Source organism: Accipiter gentilis, chromosome Z (assembly GCF_929443795.1).
Source record: "Accipiter gentilis chromosome Z, bAccGen1.1, whole genome shotgun sequence".
NCBI classification, from domain to species: domain Eukaryota; kingdom Metazoa; phylum Chordata; class Aves; order Accipitriformes; family Accipitridae; genus Astur; species Astur gentilis.
The window spans coordinates 49,661,415-49,676,650 of NC_064919.1; the positions used below are offsets into that span (position 1 = coordinate 49,661,415).

The following is a 15,236-nucleotide window of genomic DNA, read 5'->3' on the forward strand; positions in this document are numbered from 1 at the left end:
TTTAAGAACAATGCCTCTCCAAAACCAAAGATGATTACTGCAGAATACTGACTCCAAGCATCAAACTATTCCTTAATTAAAGCTTGACAAATGCAAATCATGGAAAATTAGTCATCATAATAAAGTATAAAACGACTGTGAAAAATAAAAGGTAATATTACCTTCCAGTGTTGTCCATAAACTAGTATGTGTTTCTTGGCAATATCTAGCCGGTTCCAGGCCAACGCCAAATCTAGCTGATCTGAAGCAGACATATTTGTACCTAGGAAACAAGTAAACGACCTAGCAGTTTTCACACATTGATGTTACTCCTTTGCTTTGAAAAGGTAAACCAATGGAACTGTATGTCAGCTGAAAACAGATCATGCTTTTAGATAGGTACCTTTCAAGAGTGCAGTCAGAATTGCCAAATCAATGTCCTGCTGATCTTCTGACTCCGCATCAAATATGGTTATCTGTTAGAATTGCAGAAGTACACTATTTGAGCTGAGGCAGAGATGTCTGTAGTTATTGCTTCTTGGAAAGGGCTGTGGTAGATTAAATCATACACATTTCAACACAAACAATGGCAAAGGCCCAGACATGATTTTCCTTTGTTTCAGACAGAAAATGTACCATTTTGCTTTTTAATACAATGGCATCCCAGGCAAACTGGAATCAACCTACTGCTTAATAACTTGACTCTTTTTCCTTCTGATTAGCATTTAAAGCTGAGAAATGCAAAAATGCAACATGGTTAATATCTACTCAGTTTTCAACTAAAAAACAGACAAATAAAGTAAAACAAAAAATAATAAAAACATATTGGGTAGTTTCCCTCTTAGTGATCATTGCTACAATAGTCATTACTCCCATAACAAATACTTGGTACTTCATCATATTTGAGAAGTCATGGCAGACTGGTGAAGTTCCCAGTGACTGGAAAAGGGAAAACATAACCCCCATTTTTAAAAGGGGAGAAAAGGAAGACCCAGGGAACTACAGGCCAGTCAGTCTTACCTTTGTGCCTGGCAAGATCATGGAGCAGATCCTCCTGAAAATTATGCTAAGGCACATGGAAAATAAGGAGGTGATTGGTGACAGCCAACATGGCTTCACTAAGGGCAAATTGTGCCTGACAAGTTGGGTGGCCTTCTATGACGGGGCTATAGCATTGGTGGATAAGGGAAGAGCAACTGACATCATCTGCCTGGACTTGTGCATAACATTTGATACTGTCCTGCACAACATCTTTGTCTCTAAAATGGAGAGACATGGATTCGACAGGTGGACCACCTGGTGCAAAAGGAATTGGCTGGATGGTCACACTCAAAGAACTGTGGTCAATGGCTCAATGTCTGGGTGGAGACCATTGATGAGTGGTGTCCCTCAGGGGTTGGTGCTGGTACCAGGATTATTTAACATCTTTTTTGGGGACATGGGCAGTGGGATTGAGTGGAACCTCAGCAAGTTTGCAGATGACACCAAGCTGAGTGGTGCGGTTGATACTCCAGAGGGAAGGGATGCCATCTGGAGGGACCTTGACAGGCTTGAGACGTGGCCCCGTGCAAACATCATGAAGTTCAACAAGGCCAGGTGTAAGGTCCTGCACCTTGGTCAGGGCAATCCCAAACAGGGATACAGGCTGGGCAATGAGTGGATTGAGAGCAGCCTTGAGGAGAGGGGCTTGGGGGTGTCGGTTGGCAAGAAGCTCAACATGACCCAGCAATGTGCACTTGCAGCCCAGAAAGCCAACTGCATCCTGGGCTGCATCAAAAGAAGTGTGACCAGCAGGTCGAGGGAGGTGATTCTCCCCCTCTACTCTGCTCTGGTGAGACCCCACCTGGAGTACTGTGTCCAGCTCTGGGGCCCCCAACATAAGAAGGACATGGACCTGTTGGAGTGAGTCCAGAGAAGGGCCACAAAGACGATCAGAGGGCTGGAGCACCTCTCCTATGAAGTCAGGCTGAGACAGTTGGGGTTGTTCAGCATGGAGAAGAGAAGGCTCCGGGGACACCTCACAGCAGCCTTCCTGTACCTAAAGGGGGTCTACAGCGAAGATGGGGAGGGACTGTTTATCAGGGACTGCAGCAATAGGATGAGGGGTAACGCCTTTAAACAGAAATGGGGTAGATTTACATTAGATGTAAGGAAGAAGTTCTTCACTGTAAGGGTGTTGAGGCACTGGAACAGGTCACCCAGAGAAGTTGTAATACCCCATCCCTGGAAGTGTTCAAGGCCAGGGTGGATGGGGCTTTGAGCAACCTGGTCTAGTGGAAGGTGTCCCTGCCCATGGCAGGGGAGTTGGAACTAGATTATCTTTATGGTCCCTTCCAACCCAAAACATTCTGTGATTCTATGATTGTACTCACAAATGAGCACCTCAGCTGCTAAACATGCCAGCACATTTCAAAAGTACATTTCAATACTCAACAAGTTCTAGCACAATTGTGTTATAAGTAGAAGAATGGATGGAAACTTTTCTAAACTAAAAATAAGACAGAGAAGAAAAAAAGTAGGAATTACTTGATCTTTCCTGTGAAAATAAAGATGTCTGGCCTTTTACTAAAATTAGAAAGGCTGTCATTTCATAAGCAACCACTGAGACTTGAGAAGTTAACTAAAAAGGTTCTGTGGAGCTACTCAATATATAAATTAGCACAGACACCTTTGTGTTAACTTTATATTACAACACCATTACTTCTACAAGTGCTGTGCCCATGCCAACCCACCACAGAAGGAGCAAAAAGGGTAACAGCTAATGAAGATGTTCTAAACTCAGAGCATGAACCTCACTCACGGACTCTCTGTGCTCCATGCATTCCATCAAAATGTGAAAGAGATGACTGGACTGTTTCTGTCCCAAGCTAAATGTGTTTTGAATCATCACTAAGACCTCCTCCTTCACTTGAGGGAGCAGCTCCCTGAAAAACAGATATACAAGCAAGAATACGTATATCTTTAGCTACTTCTTACCAGCCCAAATGACACCTCAGCAAAAGACAAAACTTGTGCTAAGCAGAGACATATAAGAAATCTCTTTTATTTGTACTTTTCTCTTTATTCCTGCCTTCTTTCAACAAAACAAAGCAAAGGCATCCCATAACATAAATTATTATTCACACATGCATTAGTTCTGACCATACATATATACTATTGGTAATAGAACAGATGAAAAAGGTAACAATTTTCAAAGGATTGGCTGTGAATATAAAGCTAAAAATCACTAAAAGTTTAGCAAGCTTTTTCTTTTTTTCAATAATCATACAGGGATAAAATTAAATTCCTCATTATTTGTTCATCAGGCTTCATACCCCTCCCATCTTTTTTCCTCTCATTTATCTTTCTGTTAACCTTTCCGTCTATATTTTACTTTTCTTTTGAAATGGTAGGATTATTTTTTTTAAGGAAAAAATGGAAGAAGAAGCAAGTGAAGAAAAAAGTTCTCAATACAACACACTAGGGAAAAATACCACCCTCCCAAAATAATATTTAGAAAAGAAAATAAATAAACAATCACGATATAAAGTTTATTAAATTGTTCATGTTTTTAATTGGAAAGAACCCAGGCCACCTTTATAAATTTGATTTTTTATTTAAAAAGCACTTTTGACTTTGAAAAACCTTCACAGAAATATTAATTGGCTATACAAATATTTTTTTTTTTTTTTTTTTTTAATTCCAGTTTGGACATAAAATTTTCATCAAGGTAGGTTTAACAGAGTCTGCAGCTGAGGCTGCACTGTAGGTGACATAAAGAGCTAGATGAGGATGATAAATCTTGGTTACTACCGGGTAAACCAAAGCCAAAGCCAAGGAACCTTAGTCCTCCTCCTAACCCAGTCTGAGGGTCCTACAGGTACAAAACCCAGCCCTAGTCTCAAAAGCTTTGTGCAACCCAAACCCAAGGCCATTTACAGAATACTCATGGCAGGAGAAAGGATTGAGTCAAAACCCAAGCAGGCACCCTGGAGTCACCCAGCAATGTCCCTCAGGAAAGGTGAGAAACATTATAATAACTCAAGATAGCTAGATGCAGTTTCTTTTTCCTCTTCAAAAAAGCCACAGTAAATTTGGCAGAATAATTCTTTCAGCACTAGTTTGAGGCAGGAAAGGAAGAAATTCTGCTCTCACTTCACAGAAGTAAAATCCAGCAAAAGACAATGGCGAGGTCATTACTAGAAGCATTAGAAATTATCTCAGTATTTTTGAGACAGGCTATTTCAGGTCCCTCCCAATACAGCAGACCAAGGAGGAGGAGCATTATGCCACTACTCACCCTGCATCACCCGTGTGTTTGTGGGTAAAAGCCAGGATATCTGCAGCTCTGCCAGTGCCCTCATAGACCACCACGGGGACAGCTGGGCTGGCCCTCACGTACTCCCACACCATTAGGATCACGTTGGGGCCTCCTTCCACCACCAACCCAACTATGGGTACACCTTGGCCCATTCCTGTTTCAAAACACACCTAACTGGTTACAAACAGGTCTCGGTCACACCAAAAATCAGAACATCTTGTAAATAAATACTCCTGAAGAAGTCTCATACATAGTTCAATGGAGAGGAAACCATGCCTTCACCATCTCTAATTTGACTTACACTTTTTAAGACTTTCACGGAACTTCTGCAACCAGATCAAAAAGACCAAGAAAAACTCCTGATGAAATTGTAAGTAGCCCTAGCATTGGAAGGAAGAAACATCCTTCAGAATATCCCTCTGCCCTTTACAATAGCTCTCACATGCAAGTACATTGATGGCGTTTGAAATTTGGTCAATATCCATTTGTTTACCTACACACATAGAAAAGTAATCAGGCGCTTCTTTACAGATTTTCTCAAGCTTTACAGCAAGCAGGTTGGTTTTTTTAATAATCAGAAATAAATTTCAAATAAGATGCAATAGAAATGGAAAAACAACTGAAAGTCTGACCCGCAAAAACTCATAGTAAGAAAATATATAGGAGGATGAATAAGAAGCTCTAAATATGAACATGTTAAAAATTGGGTACGTTTCAAAGTTTGTAAATACTGAAATGTGAGCAGATAAAGGAAACAAGGATTCAACATCATAACCCTAATGTCTTTTTAACATACTGGAAGATTTAAATCACTAGGTAAGAGTGAACTTCCCCAAATAATTTATACAATATAGTGCATAAAAATAAATACTTGTCTACATAATAAATAATTCATTCATCATTTCTATGCTGTATATTAGTCATTGTACAGACAAGCAATGGAAGATACATAATCTGACAAACAAACATTGGCTGAAGGTATTCCTTTCGCAACCAGTCTTTGTTTCTGTACCTGAGGAGGTCACAGGTCTGCAATATAGAAGAGTGATGAGGACAAAAGTAATGAACAGGGGAAGAAGGATTTGAATTCCACTGAATGTGACAATTTTTCCACCTAGAAAAATGCTGGGAAACTATCTAGTGCTGATACAGAGACCATGCAAAACTACAAAGTGAGCAAATGCAATATTTACTAAATAACCTGAGTCATTTAAATGTCTCTACAACTAAGAAACCAAAATGCAAGTTAGCCCAAACACATAATGCTTTATAAAAATGCTGTCCTTTTCATTTTCCTGATATTCAAGTGCAAGACACATGCAATTAATAACTTTCAATCTCAGTGAAATCTATGGCAAATGAAGATGTACAACATGTAACAGGAAATGTCAACTACCTCCACTATTTTTAGGACAGGCTTTTCTGTCACAAAGCTGACCACAGCAGTACTCACTTGTGTGTATTTTTTGAAGAGATATGTACTTCTCCAAATTCCTCCTGAGCATCATTTCATTCCCATACTTGCCTACTGTCCCATCATCTGCCATTAGAAAATGAGAATGCATGCTGTTGAGGGTGCTTAGCTTGCTGAGTGGATTACCAAGAGTCTGGTACAGGCAAACTACCTAAGAAAACCAAAATAAAAAGATCTTCAAAGAAACCAACAAAATATCACCATTTATCTTGCCTCACTTGCTTGTATTTCTTCATCATATTGTGATCTTCTGAAAGCCTCCATCACACTTTTTGCTGCTCTACTCAAACATGGGTTTTCATTTGATTCTTAACAGCAACAAACCCAAAATGAATACCACAGAAAGCATTTCTGATTAGGCTTCTGGTCCTTAGTGAGAGTCACTGCCTGCCTTTCTTTGCAACAGTTGAAACACAATGGTGTATTTTTCATGGGTGTATTCCCATTAAAAACATGTGAGCAATCATTTATCAGGACAGATTTCACCTTGTCAAGTTTTTTTAGACACTTATGTTGATTGTGCCCCCGCACTGGCACTCACATAAAGTTCTAGTTTATGAATAACAATAATGCATATTTATAGCCTATTTATGTATACCATTAACCTGATTGCTCATCCTCAATCACATTAATATAGAAATACATCATTTGTAACCACAAGAGAATTGCCTAATTAACTACAAAATTTCAAAAAGGAATGGCAATTTCCTGTAAGAAGAGAAATATTTTAAAACTATTGATTTACATAAAAAAAAGCAAAATACAGTCCTTCAACATGCCACAGAATTCTACTGGTAAGCAAAATCTAAGCTTCTATTACTGAGAAAATATATCAAACCAGTGAAATGAAGCAAGCAGAAAATAAAGGATACAAGAAAGCTAACACCCCTTGAACATGAAGGCTTTTATTATTAAAATGTGTCCAACTCACATCTTTTCCAATGAGATCCCTCTGGTTCTCAATGATACCCCATGGAGGAATCCCAACAGCACAGATCTTTCTTAGGTGTGGTGAGGCACGGCCTTTCAGTGCATCCCCCACATGCCTGGACACTCCTAAACAGATAATTAAAACATCATTTTTCTTCTACATTTGGAGAATTGCTACAGGACACCAATGAAAGGGTTTCCCATCATTTAATTTATTCTATGGTTATGTTTTAACCAGAAACAAACCATCCCACCCAGCTTCTATATTCGACGTGCAATGCAGGAATTGTAACGCTCAGATGTAATGCACCAATACTTCAAACTCAACACATATTTCTAATTAAAATACTCATATATGTTGCTAATGCTGCTTTCTACCTCCATAAAACTTTATTATTTACATAAGTGCACAGGACAGTTCTCCTGTAAGGTCACCGGATTGAATAAAAGATAAAGAAATACAGCTGTTTCAGTTCCATGGCTTACCAGCCCCCTCAGTTTTTAAGAGTAGTCTACAAGGAGTTTCAGATACTAATAATTGATGTATGTTGTGGTTTAACCCCAGCCAGCAACTAAGCACGACGCAGCCGCTCACTCACTCCCCCGCATCCAGTGGCATGGGGGAGAAAATCGGGAAAAAAGAAGTAAAACTCGTGGGTTAAGAACAACTTAATAGAACAGAAAAGAAGAATCTAATAACGATAATGATAACACTAATAAAATGACAACAGCAATAATGAAAGGATTGGAATGTCCAAATGATGCGCAGGGCAATTGCTCACCACCCGCCGACAGACACCCAGCCAGTCCCCCAGCGGCGATTCCCCTCCCCCACTCCCCCCAGTTCCTATACTGGATGTGACGTCCCATGGTATGGATGGAATACCCCGTTGGCCAGTTTGGGTCAGGTGCCCTGGCTGTGTCCTGTGCCAACTTCTTGTGCCCCTCCAGCTTTCTCGCTGGCTGGGCATGAGAAGCTGAAAAATCTTTGACTTTAGTCTAAACACCACTGAGCAACAACTGAAAAAATCCGTGTGTTATCAACATTCTTTGCATACTGAACTCAAAACATAGCACTGTACCAGCTACTAGGAAGACAGTTACCTCTATCCCAGCTGAAACCAGGACAATGTAGTATCCGAATTCAGAACTTTCTTAATTATAAAACACAAGTTAAATTTAGATTTCAAAACGGTTTCAAAACCACCAATCACAGTCCTCAGAACCTAAATATTTTAATGAAGCAGACAAAATTGACTGCAATTAAGTTCTGATTATCTACTATCAGTGTTTGTTATTACATGCAAAATATTCTGCTCTTTAAGAAAAAAAAATTAAAAATATTCAAAATGCCTATCAACAGCAGAGGAACATGATGTCATTCTTCGAATTATCATTGTTCTTTAAAAAAAAAAAGCTTCATTTTGTGCTAAAATATCAGAAATTATCAAAAAATGTCATTATATTTGCCTTAAATGTATATGCTTGTATGCAGAGGAAAAACACCAGCAGAAGACTGAAACAAAGAAAAATAATTACACTACCGCTGTTGATGCCTTCTGTAATTATCCATGCTCCTGTAGTCTCAGCAGCCTTCACCAATCCTTTGCTGAAAACCTGCTTGACCTTTGAGGGAAGCTTGAAATCTTGAATGCCTCCGTGAACAGAGATCACTAGCTTTGGTAACTCCATCTGCCATTCTTTAACCATCAAGTGCAACAGCTGATCCAAATTGCTATCATAGGAGAGCCTAATATACTGGAAGAAATAATAATAGGTAAAATAAACAACCTTTAAATACTCTAAGAGAAGAAACCGATCTTACAAAGTTTTCAGCATTAATGTCTTAAAGATTTTGTGCAGGATTAGAACTTTCACAATACCACTAACATGATAGCACAAAAATACATCAGTGAGCAATAGACACAGCAAGACAGACTACGCTTAATCACGGTGAAGTTTGATGTAAAAATATCGTACACACACTCCAACCTGACTTACTTTTAGATGCCCCTGCCCTCTTAAGACAAGCAATCTGATATTCACCCAACACCACTTTTTGCATTTCTTATGCTGAAATTATAAAAAGAAGTCAGATATACAAACCCAGCATCTACTACCTTGGCATGGTAAGTGTGATCTCCATCTTGAAAATTGATTGTACCAAATGCGTCCGTTGGACTTGTCTTTGTGTGTTTTTGCACAGACCATTCTCCACCATCTATCTGTGGGGCAGTCTGGTAAATAGGCCAGCTACAGTTTACTCCTGGGTGATCTCCAATCAGCCGTCCACAGCAACATCTCTCATTAAAAATAAAGAAATTATTTTATATCAAACCCCTTTGCATGCAGCTCTAAGATCTTCATGAGAATAGCCAAAATAGTTTTTCCAAAGAAGGATATTGTAGCTTTCTTTCATGGAATATAATAAAAATTAACGAGGCTGAAAAAATCTCAACAATGTTAAAATGACTTTGAATTAAACCATAAATATGTTTTGTTGGATACAGAATTTGTTCTCCACCCGATGAACACTAATAACAGTTGGAGGGTTAGAATAATCTTCAAAGGTCCCTTCCAACCCAAACCATGCTGTGATTCTGTGTGATTCTATAACAGTTTGAGAGTCCCACATAGCAATTCTGACCTGAACAATGTAGCTCAGATTTACTGGTCTTGTATGTGACATTTCAGAGGAATATCTTAGGACACCAAGGTTTGCTATGGTTATTACCCACGTTATTGTGGGTACTGAAGAAAGATCTAGGAGTTACCGTCGTTAATCAGGGGAGCAGCAACCCTCAGTCTAGAGAGAACTTCAGGGTGGCCTATAAAGGCCTGTACTAAGGTCACCCTTGGATGCCAGCAAAGTGAATAGACAAAATAAACAGACTGAAGTGCAATGTTAACGGAAATTTAGCAGAAGCTCAGTTAACGTTAAAGGCTCGCAACTGGATGAATAACCTAGATTCCAAACTCAACCAGTATTACTGTCTTACAGGTTTCGACAGGCTTCAGTGTCTTTTACAGGATTAACTTCACTATAATTTATAGTGACATCTGACAGTCCAGTTGTCCTTTACACATTTCAGAATTTAATATACACTAGGAAATGGAGATAAATTCTTCCCTTTTACTCTTTTAAGATACCAAACAGCCTTCAACTACCCAAACTCAATGACTGCCTTGGGACTCAGATGTATTGCTTGTGCATCTAGGGACAAGTTAGATGTAAACATCTGCAAAACCCGAAGAGGTACCTTCAGAAAGAGACAGAGTTTTCTGTGGAGATGAGTAAGAACTAACTGGTGAAAAAGAAATAGATTACAAATAACAAACAAACAAAAACAACCCCCAAACCAACCCTAAGCAAATTAAGGAAGTGAACTGCTTTAGAAAGGTACTTTTTCATACCCAGAAGCCATGAAATTACGTTTGCATTCCGGTTTTTCAACACAGGCAAATTACATTTGATTGATTCAATGCTCTGCAAAAGCAGACTGGAGAAGGAAGCCTCCCACTCTCTTGGGGAATGAATAACTCAACTAAACAATCTTATTCAGTGGAGAATTAAAGAGTTGTAGAAGCCTAGCACTGCAGAAAAGACTTGAGCTCTATTGTCACATGTATGATGATGGTTAGCTAGAAGTTAGAAGGCAATAGGAACTACTGAAAATGTCCAAATTTTTGTCAAGCTAATTCAACATGGATTAGCTAACCTAGGCCAGCTACACCTTTTCCCTAGCTAAGACAAATAGTAGGATATCATAGAAATACAGGGACTCACCAGAAAGAAGTCAGGCATGTGCTCACAACTGAATCCTGGAAAAAGGAAAAGGAAATGATCTAGCTGGGGGCAGCGGGGGGAAGCCTCACAGAGGGATTTTTATATCCAAGTTACTCTAACCAGAAGTATTGCCAGGTCTGGCTCACTGCATGTCTCCATAACCATTTGCACTGTGGTAGTGGCAGAAAAAACCCCAGGGATTAGCAGAGGGGGCACAGGAGCTGCTGAAGCAAACTACTGATCTAGGGACCTAATTTTGATGAACCCAAAAGCAAAACCCATTATAATTTTGCCTTCTCATAGACAAACCAAGACAAACAGGTCAAGGCTCATAAATTAAACAAAAAGTGTCCAAGCTGTAACTTGGAGAATAAGCCAGTCACGCTAAGACACTTACAGATGTACAATTACATGACTATTTCCGAAAACTGTGAGGGATCAACACAGATGGAAGATCATTGCTGACATTGCGTTGCCAAATAACACATGGACTCAGAATCCACACTCAGAGTTGCTATAGAGGTATATCTAAACTAAAAGTGTTTCAGATCAACGTAGCTGTAAAGCAGGTAGCACAAGGGACACAGATTTGGATAAAATCTGCCCACAGGGAGCACAAGGCTGATGACTATACTTGTTTATGACTCTGCCTGCATACCTCAAAGGAAGGACCAGAAGAAAGAAACAGTTTTGATTTTATTATTAGTCTTCAGAGGTCAAATTTCTCTACAGCTGTGCTATTAGACTCCTTGCTCCATTTTTTTTATGCTTGCTTTTTGGGGGGAATCCAGGGTAAGAGACAGCAAATGTCAGGAAAAAAATGATCTTTAGATGAAAGATCCTGAAAATACCTTGTGCTCACTGTACTCCTAGAGTGGTCTCACAATACAAAGACCTTTCATCAGGAGACATTCTGAAAGACAGAGGACCAACAGCAGTCCCAACCAAATGCTACATTACCTTACATTACTCACATACCACATTACACAGGCTGAGTCTGACTCAGCAAATACCAGTGCTTGGAAGGACAGCACTCAAAAGCAATCAATCAGGCTCATCAGCAATGGATTAAATTTTCTAAAATATTAATTAATTTCAGCTCATCATCAAAATATGAGCACAGAATGACTATCTATCTCATATGTTACTGCTCCATACGGGGTTACATCAGCAGTTCCTCCTAGAGCAGCAAGAGTCAGAGCAACCTGCCTTTGCAAAGCAGATATCCTGTGGAAAGGAACTAAGCATCTGATAAGACAAATCAGTGCTGTAACCTTGAAACTGAAAGGCCAAATGAACTCTGAACTATGCACTACATACTTAATGTTTACGTGTAAATGTACCCAGAGGTGAGCTGCACTCAGAACAGCTCAGTTATGCTGAGCAGGCAGTGGAGGAACTGCACATAGACCTACCACACAGGTGTGCAGGATACATGCAGCTGCTTTTACCTCGGATATTACCATAGCAAAAAGTATGAACTGTGAAGGACTGGTGCCTCCCAAATAGCTCATGCTCTGCTCCAAGCTGTCACACTCACTCTCTAGACATCGAGCAGGAAGGGAAAAGGTGCTAAGGACTCCTGAGATACTTGAGAGGTTAAAAGCCAAGACTAAGTGGCTCTCAGGAAGGTTGAGGAAACCAAAGCAGAACATAACATACAGCTGTCTCAGTTTTTTTCTGTAAGGTTTTGTGCTGTGTGCATAGTCACAGGACTCAAGGAGGAGAAGAGCTACCAGACAAGGATGATGGTTGAGTCGGGATCACTTGGGAGCACTTGACACACACATGTCCCTGGGACCTGTCAGGCTGCACCCCAGGGTGCTGCAGGAGGTGGTTGATGTCCTTGTGCAGCCATTCTCCATCAGCTTTCAAAGGTCATGGAGATCAGGGAAGTCTCCAACAGTCGGAAAAAGGCAAATGTCACACCTGCCTTCAAAAAAGGGCAAAAGCCAATCCAAGGAATTGCAGGATGGCCAGCCTCCCATCATCAGTCCCAGGTGAAATCAAGGAGCATGTCCTCCTGAAGCCCATGCCTGGGCACAGCAGGGACTAGACAGCAACAGGGAGCAGTCAGCAAGGATTTACCAAGGGTAAATCATGCCTGACTCACCTGACTGCCTTCTGTGACAAAATCGTGGGGATGAGAGGACAGCAGCGGATGCCACCTACCTCCACTCTAGCCAGGCTTTTGGCACTGTATCCCCTAATATTCTTGTACCTGGGCTGTGACATTATGGTCTGGGAGGGAGAACGCATTGATGGGTGAGGACCTGGTTGGGTGGTGGGCTCACAAGTTGGCGGTTGTTAGGTCAGATGCTGCCTGGAGGCCAGTATGAAGCCTGCAGGGGTCCTGCAGAGTCTGTGTGGGGTCTGTCCTGTCCAGCATCTCCACCAGTGTCCCAGAGGAGGGGAGGGAGGACAAGTGCAGCCCTGGGGAGGGGCAGCCCTGGGGCATGGCCCTGGGCACTGGTGGGCAGTGAGCTGAGCTGGGGCCACCCGTGTGCCTGGGCAGCAATGAGGGCCAGCAGTGCCTGTGGTGGTGTGAGCAGGACGTGGCCCAAGAGCCAGGGGAGGGCAGGGACTGTGCCCTCTGCTTGGTCCTTGTCACACCCTGTCTAGGTACCACCTCCAGTTTGGGTCCCCAACACACAAACAACACTGACAAACTGGTGGGAGGTGAGGGGAGGCCACCGAGATGGTGGGGCTGGAGCCCTTGCCCTGTGAGGAGAGGCTGCAGGACCAGCGCTGGTTCAGCTGAAGGAAGCAATGGCTCTGGGGGTACCCAACAGCATCCCTGGCACCAATGGGAGGGCATGGAGGAGATGGAGCAGGGGTCCTCACAGTGGTGTGTGGTGGGAAGGCAAGATGCAGCAGCACAGCTGAAACATGGGAGGCTCAAGCTGGAGTTAAGGACAAGCCTTTTCCCCAGGAGACCAGCCCAGCGATGAAGCCAGGGCCTGGGGATGGGGAGTTCTCTCTGGCCTTGGGGGGTTCACACCCCGACTGGGTGAAGTCCTGGGCAGCCCAGTCTGACTGCCCCAGCTAAGCCTGCTTTGGGCAGGGGCTGGGACTGGAGACCTTCCCCAGGTCCCTGCCCACCTGAGTTATCCTGTAATCCTATGAATGTACCATATGAATTGATTTAAAGCGTCTTTGCAATGACTTTACCTTCTTTGCCTCAAAGGCCCAGTAGGCTACTAGTGAAGGAAGGAGCAATGTCAGTAACACAAAAGCACAACTTCTGGATAAGTCACACTTCAAGCAACAAGGGGAAACCTGAAGGGTCACACTGAAGCAAAAGTTACTGCAGTAGCCAGATTACAAAATCCGGTGCCCTGGCAGGCAGCACTTCAGCGATTGCGTCCAAAGAATATGCCTAAAAGGTCAGATACAGCGACAATTTGTGAGAACATCTCAGATGTGTAGGGATGCAGAAGTTCAGCACCAGATTCATGAACATTCATGCAGGGTGAATGCTACGTCTAGGTGCTGTCTGAGATGTGTTTGTGAGCACTGCACTGAAGAGCAGATAGAGGCCACTTCAACATGCCAGGGAAGCATGGACAAAGGTGCCAGTAAGTTACTCAAATTTGATTAGCAACTACTAAATGGAGTTATTCTACTTAGTATTAGCAAACAGTTGCATAACCTACTCATAAACTGTTTGCAAACCTTGGAAGTTCTCTGCAAATAAGAAATCATTAACAGATTTCATTTGCCTACAATATTAGGTCAAATTATAGTAGGCATCAAGTACATTCACATGACTTTTGGACTGTTGTGGAAAATTACAGGAGGCCCAAAACTTGTTTCATTGCTGATCTAATAAATACAATATAACCAGTTATAACACTCATGTGAAAATTATTTCCCCTTGTTAGGAACAGAAAAATTCTCCTAGAACAAAGCTTCGTGTACACCTTAAGATATACAAGAACACAAGAACAGTTAACATTTGAGAAAATGTACTTGCAACATAATGGTTGACTGAAATGATCATCAGACACCCACACCCATTCTGTGTATAGAGATAGACCAACAAATAGGAGTCACATTAATTTAAACAGCATGAAAATGCTCAACGAAAAGTGAAAGAAACACCTACAAGATAAAAAACCCACAAAGGTACGAGATGTCTTACAGAGAAAGGTGAAAGATAAAAACAAACCCACCCTGCAGGGTGCACATTTCCAGCTTGTCTTCCTCCCTCTACCACTGTAGCATTCACATTCATGCAGCTAACCTGTGTTTGATTAGGAGGCTGATTTGGTGGAAAGGTAATCTTGGTTTGGTTTTCCACCAGCCAGGTTAATTCTCCCAGACCAAATAACAACATGGTCACTCTGCAGAGGGAAGGGGGAGGACTGCCAAACTACTGTAGTCTCAATTTAGACAGGATTAAACCCCTATATGTTGAAGCACAAGTTAACTTCAGCTTAGATACCTACCCGGGCATTGGCAGGTTAGAAGGAAGCATTAAAATCCTCCCTGCATTTCTACTTCCAGAATATCTGCAAAAATATTTGAATCTCTACTCTTCTGCTCTAAAGCAAAATAGACATGCAACCATTTCCTCAGAGGGAGTCGACCCTTTCTGAACAGATGCCACACAGATCATTTGCCTTATTTACAAGGCCAACACTATTCTATGTATCAGCCCTTTACAGTAATCTGATTTCAAGGAGTAATTTATTTGCTTTTTGGAAAATGTGACTCTTTTCACATAAATCTTAGAAGCAAAATAAAATGTGTAACATAATGAA

At 41.4% G+C, this 15,236-nt stretch overlaps 1 protein-coding gene across 1 annotated transcript in view; it reads right to left on the reverse strand.

The window, feature by feature from the left end:
• TRPM6 (transient receptor potential cation channel subfamily M member 6) overlaps positions 1-15,236 on the reverse strand; it is a 73,770-nt gene that overhangs the window by 38,732 nt on the left and 19,802 nt on the right. Inside the window, exons 5-12 of the mRNA XM_049795470.1 lie at positions 8,804-8,984; positions 8,228-8,441; positions 6,685-6,809; positions 5,733-5,904; positions 4,259-4,433; positions 2,780-2,903; positions 383-455; positions 162-262 (exon numbers count right to left, since the gene is read on the reverse strand). Of these exons, the coding sequence (XP_049651427.1) occupies positions 162-262; positions 383-455; positions 2,780-2,903; positions 4,259-4,433; positions 5,733-5,904; positions 6,685-6,809; positions 8,228-8,441; positions 8,804-8,984 (1,165 nt within the window). The remainder of the gene's footprint in view (positions 1-161; positions 263-382; positions 456-2,779; positions 2,904-4,258; positions 4,434-5,732; positions 5,905-6,684; positions 6,810-8,227; positions 8,442-8,803; positions 8,985-15,236) is intronic.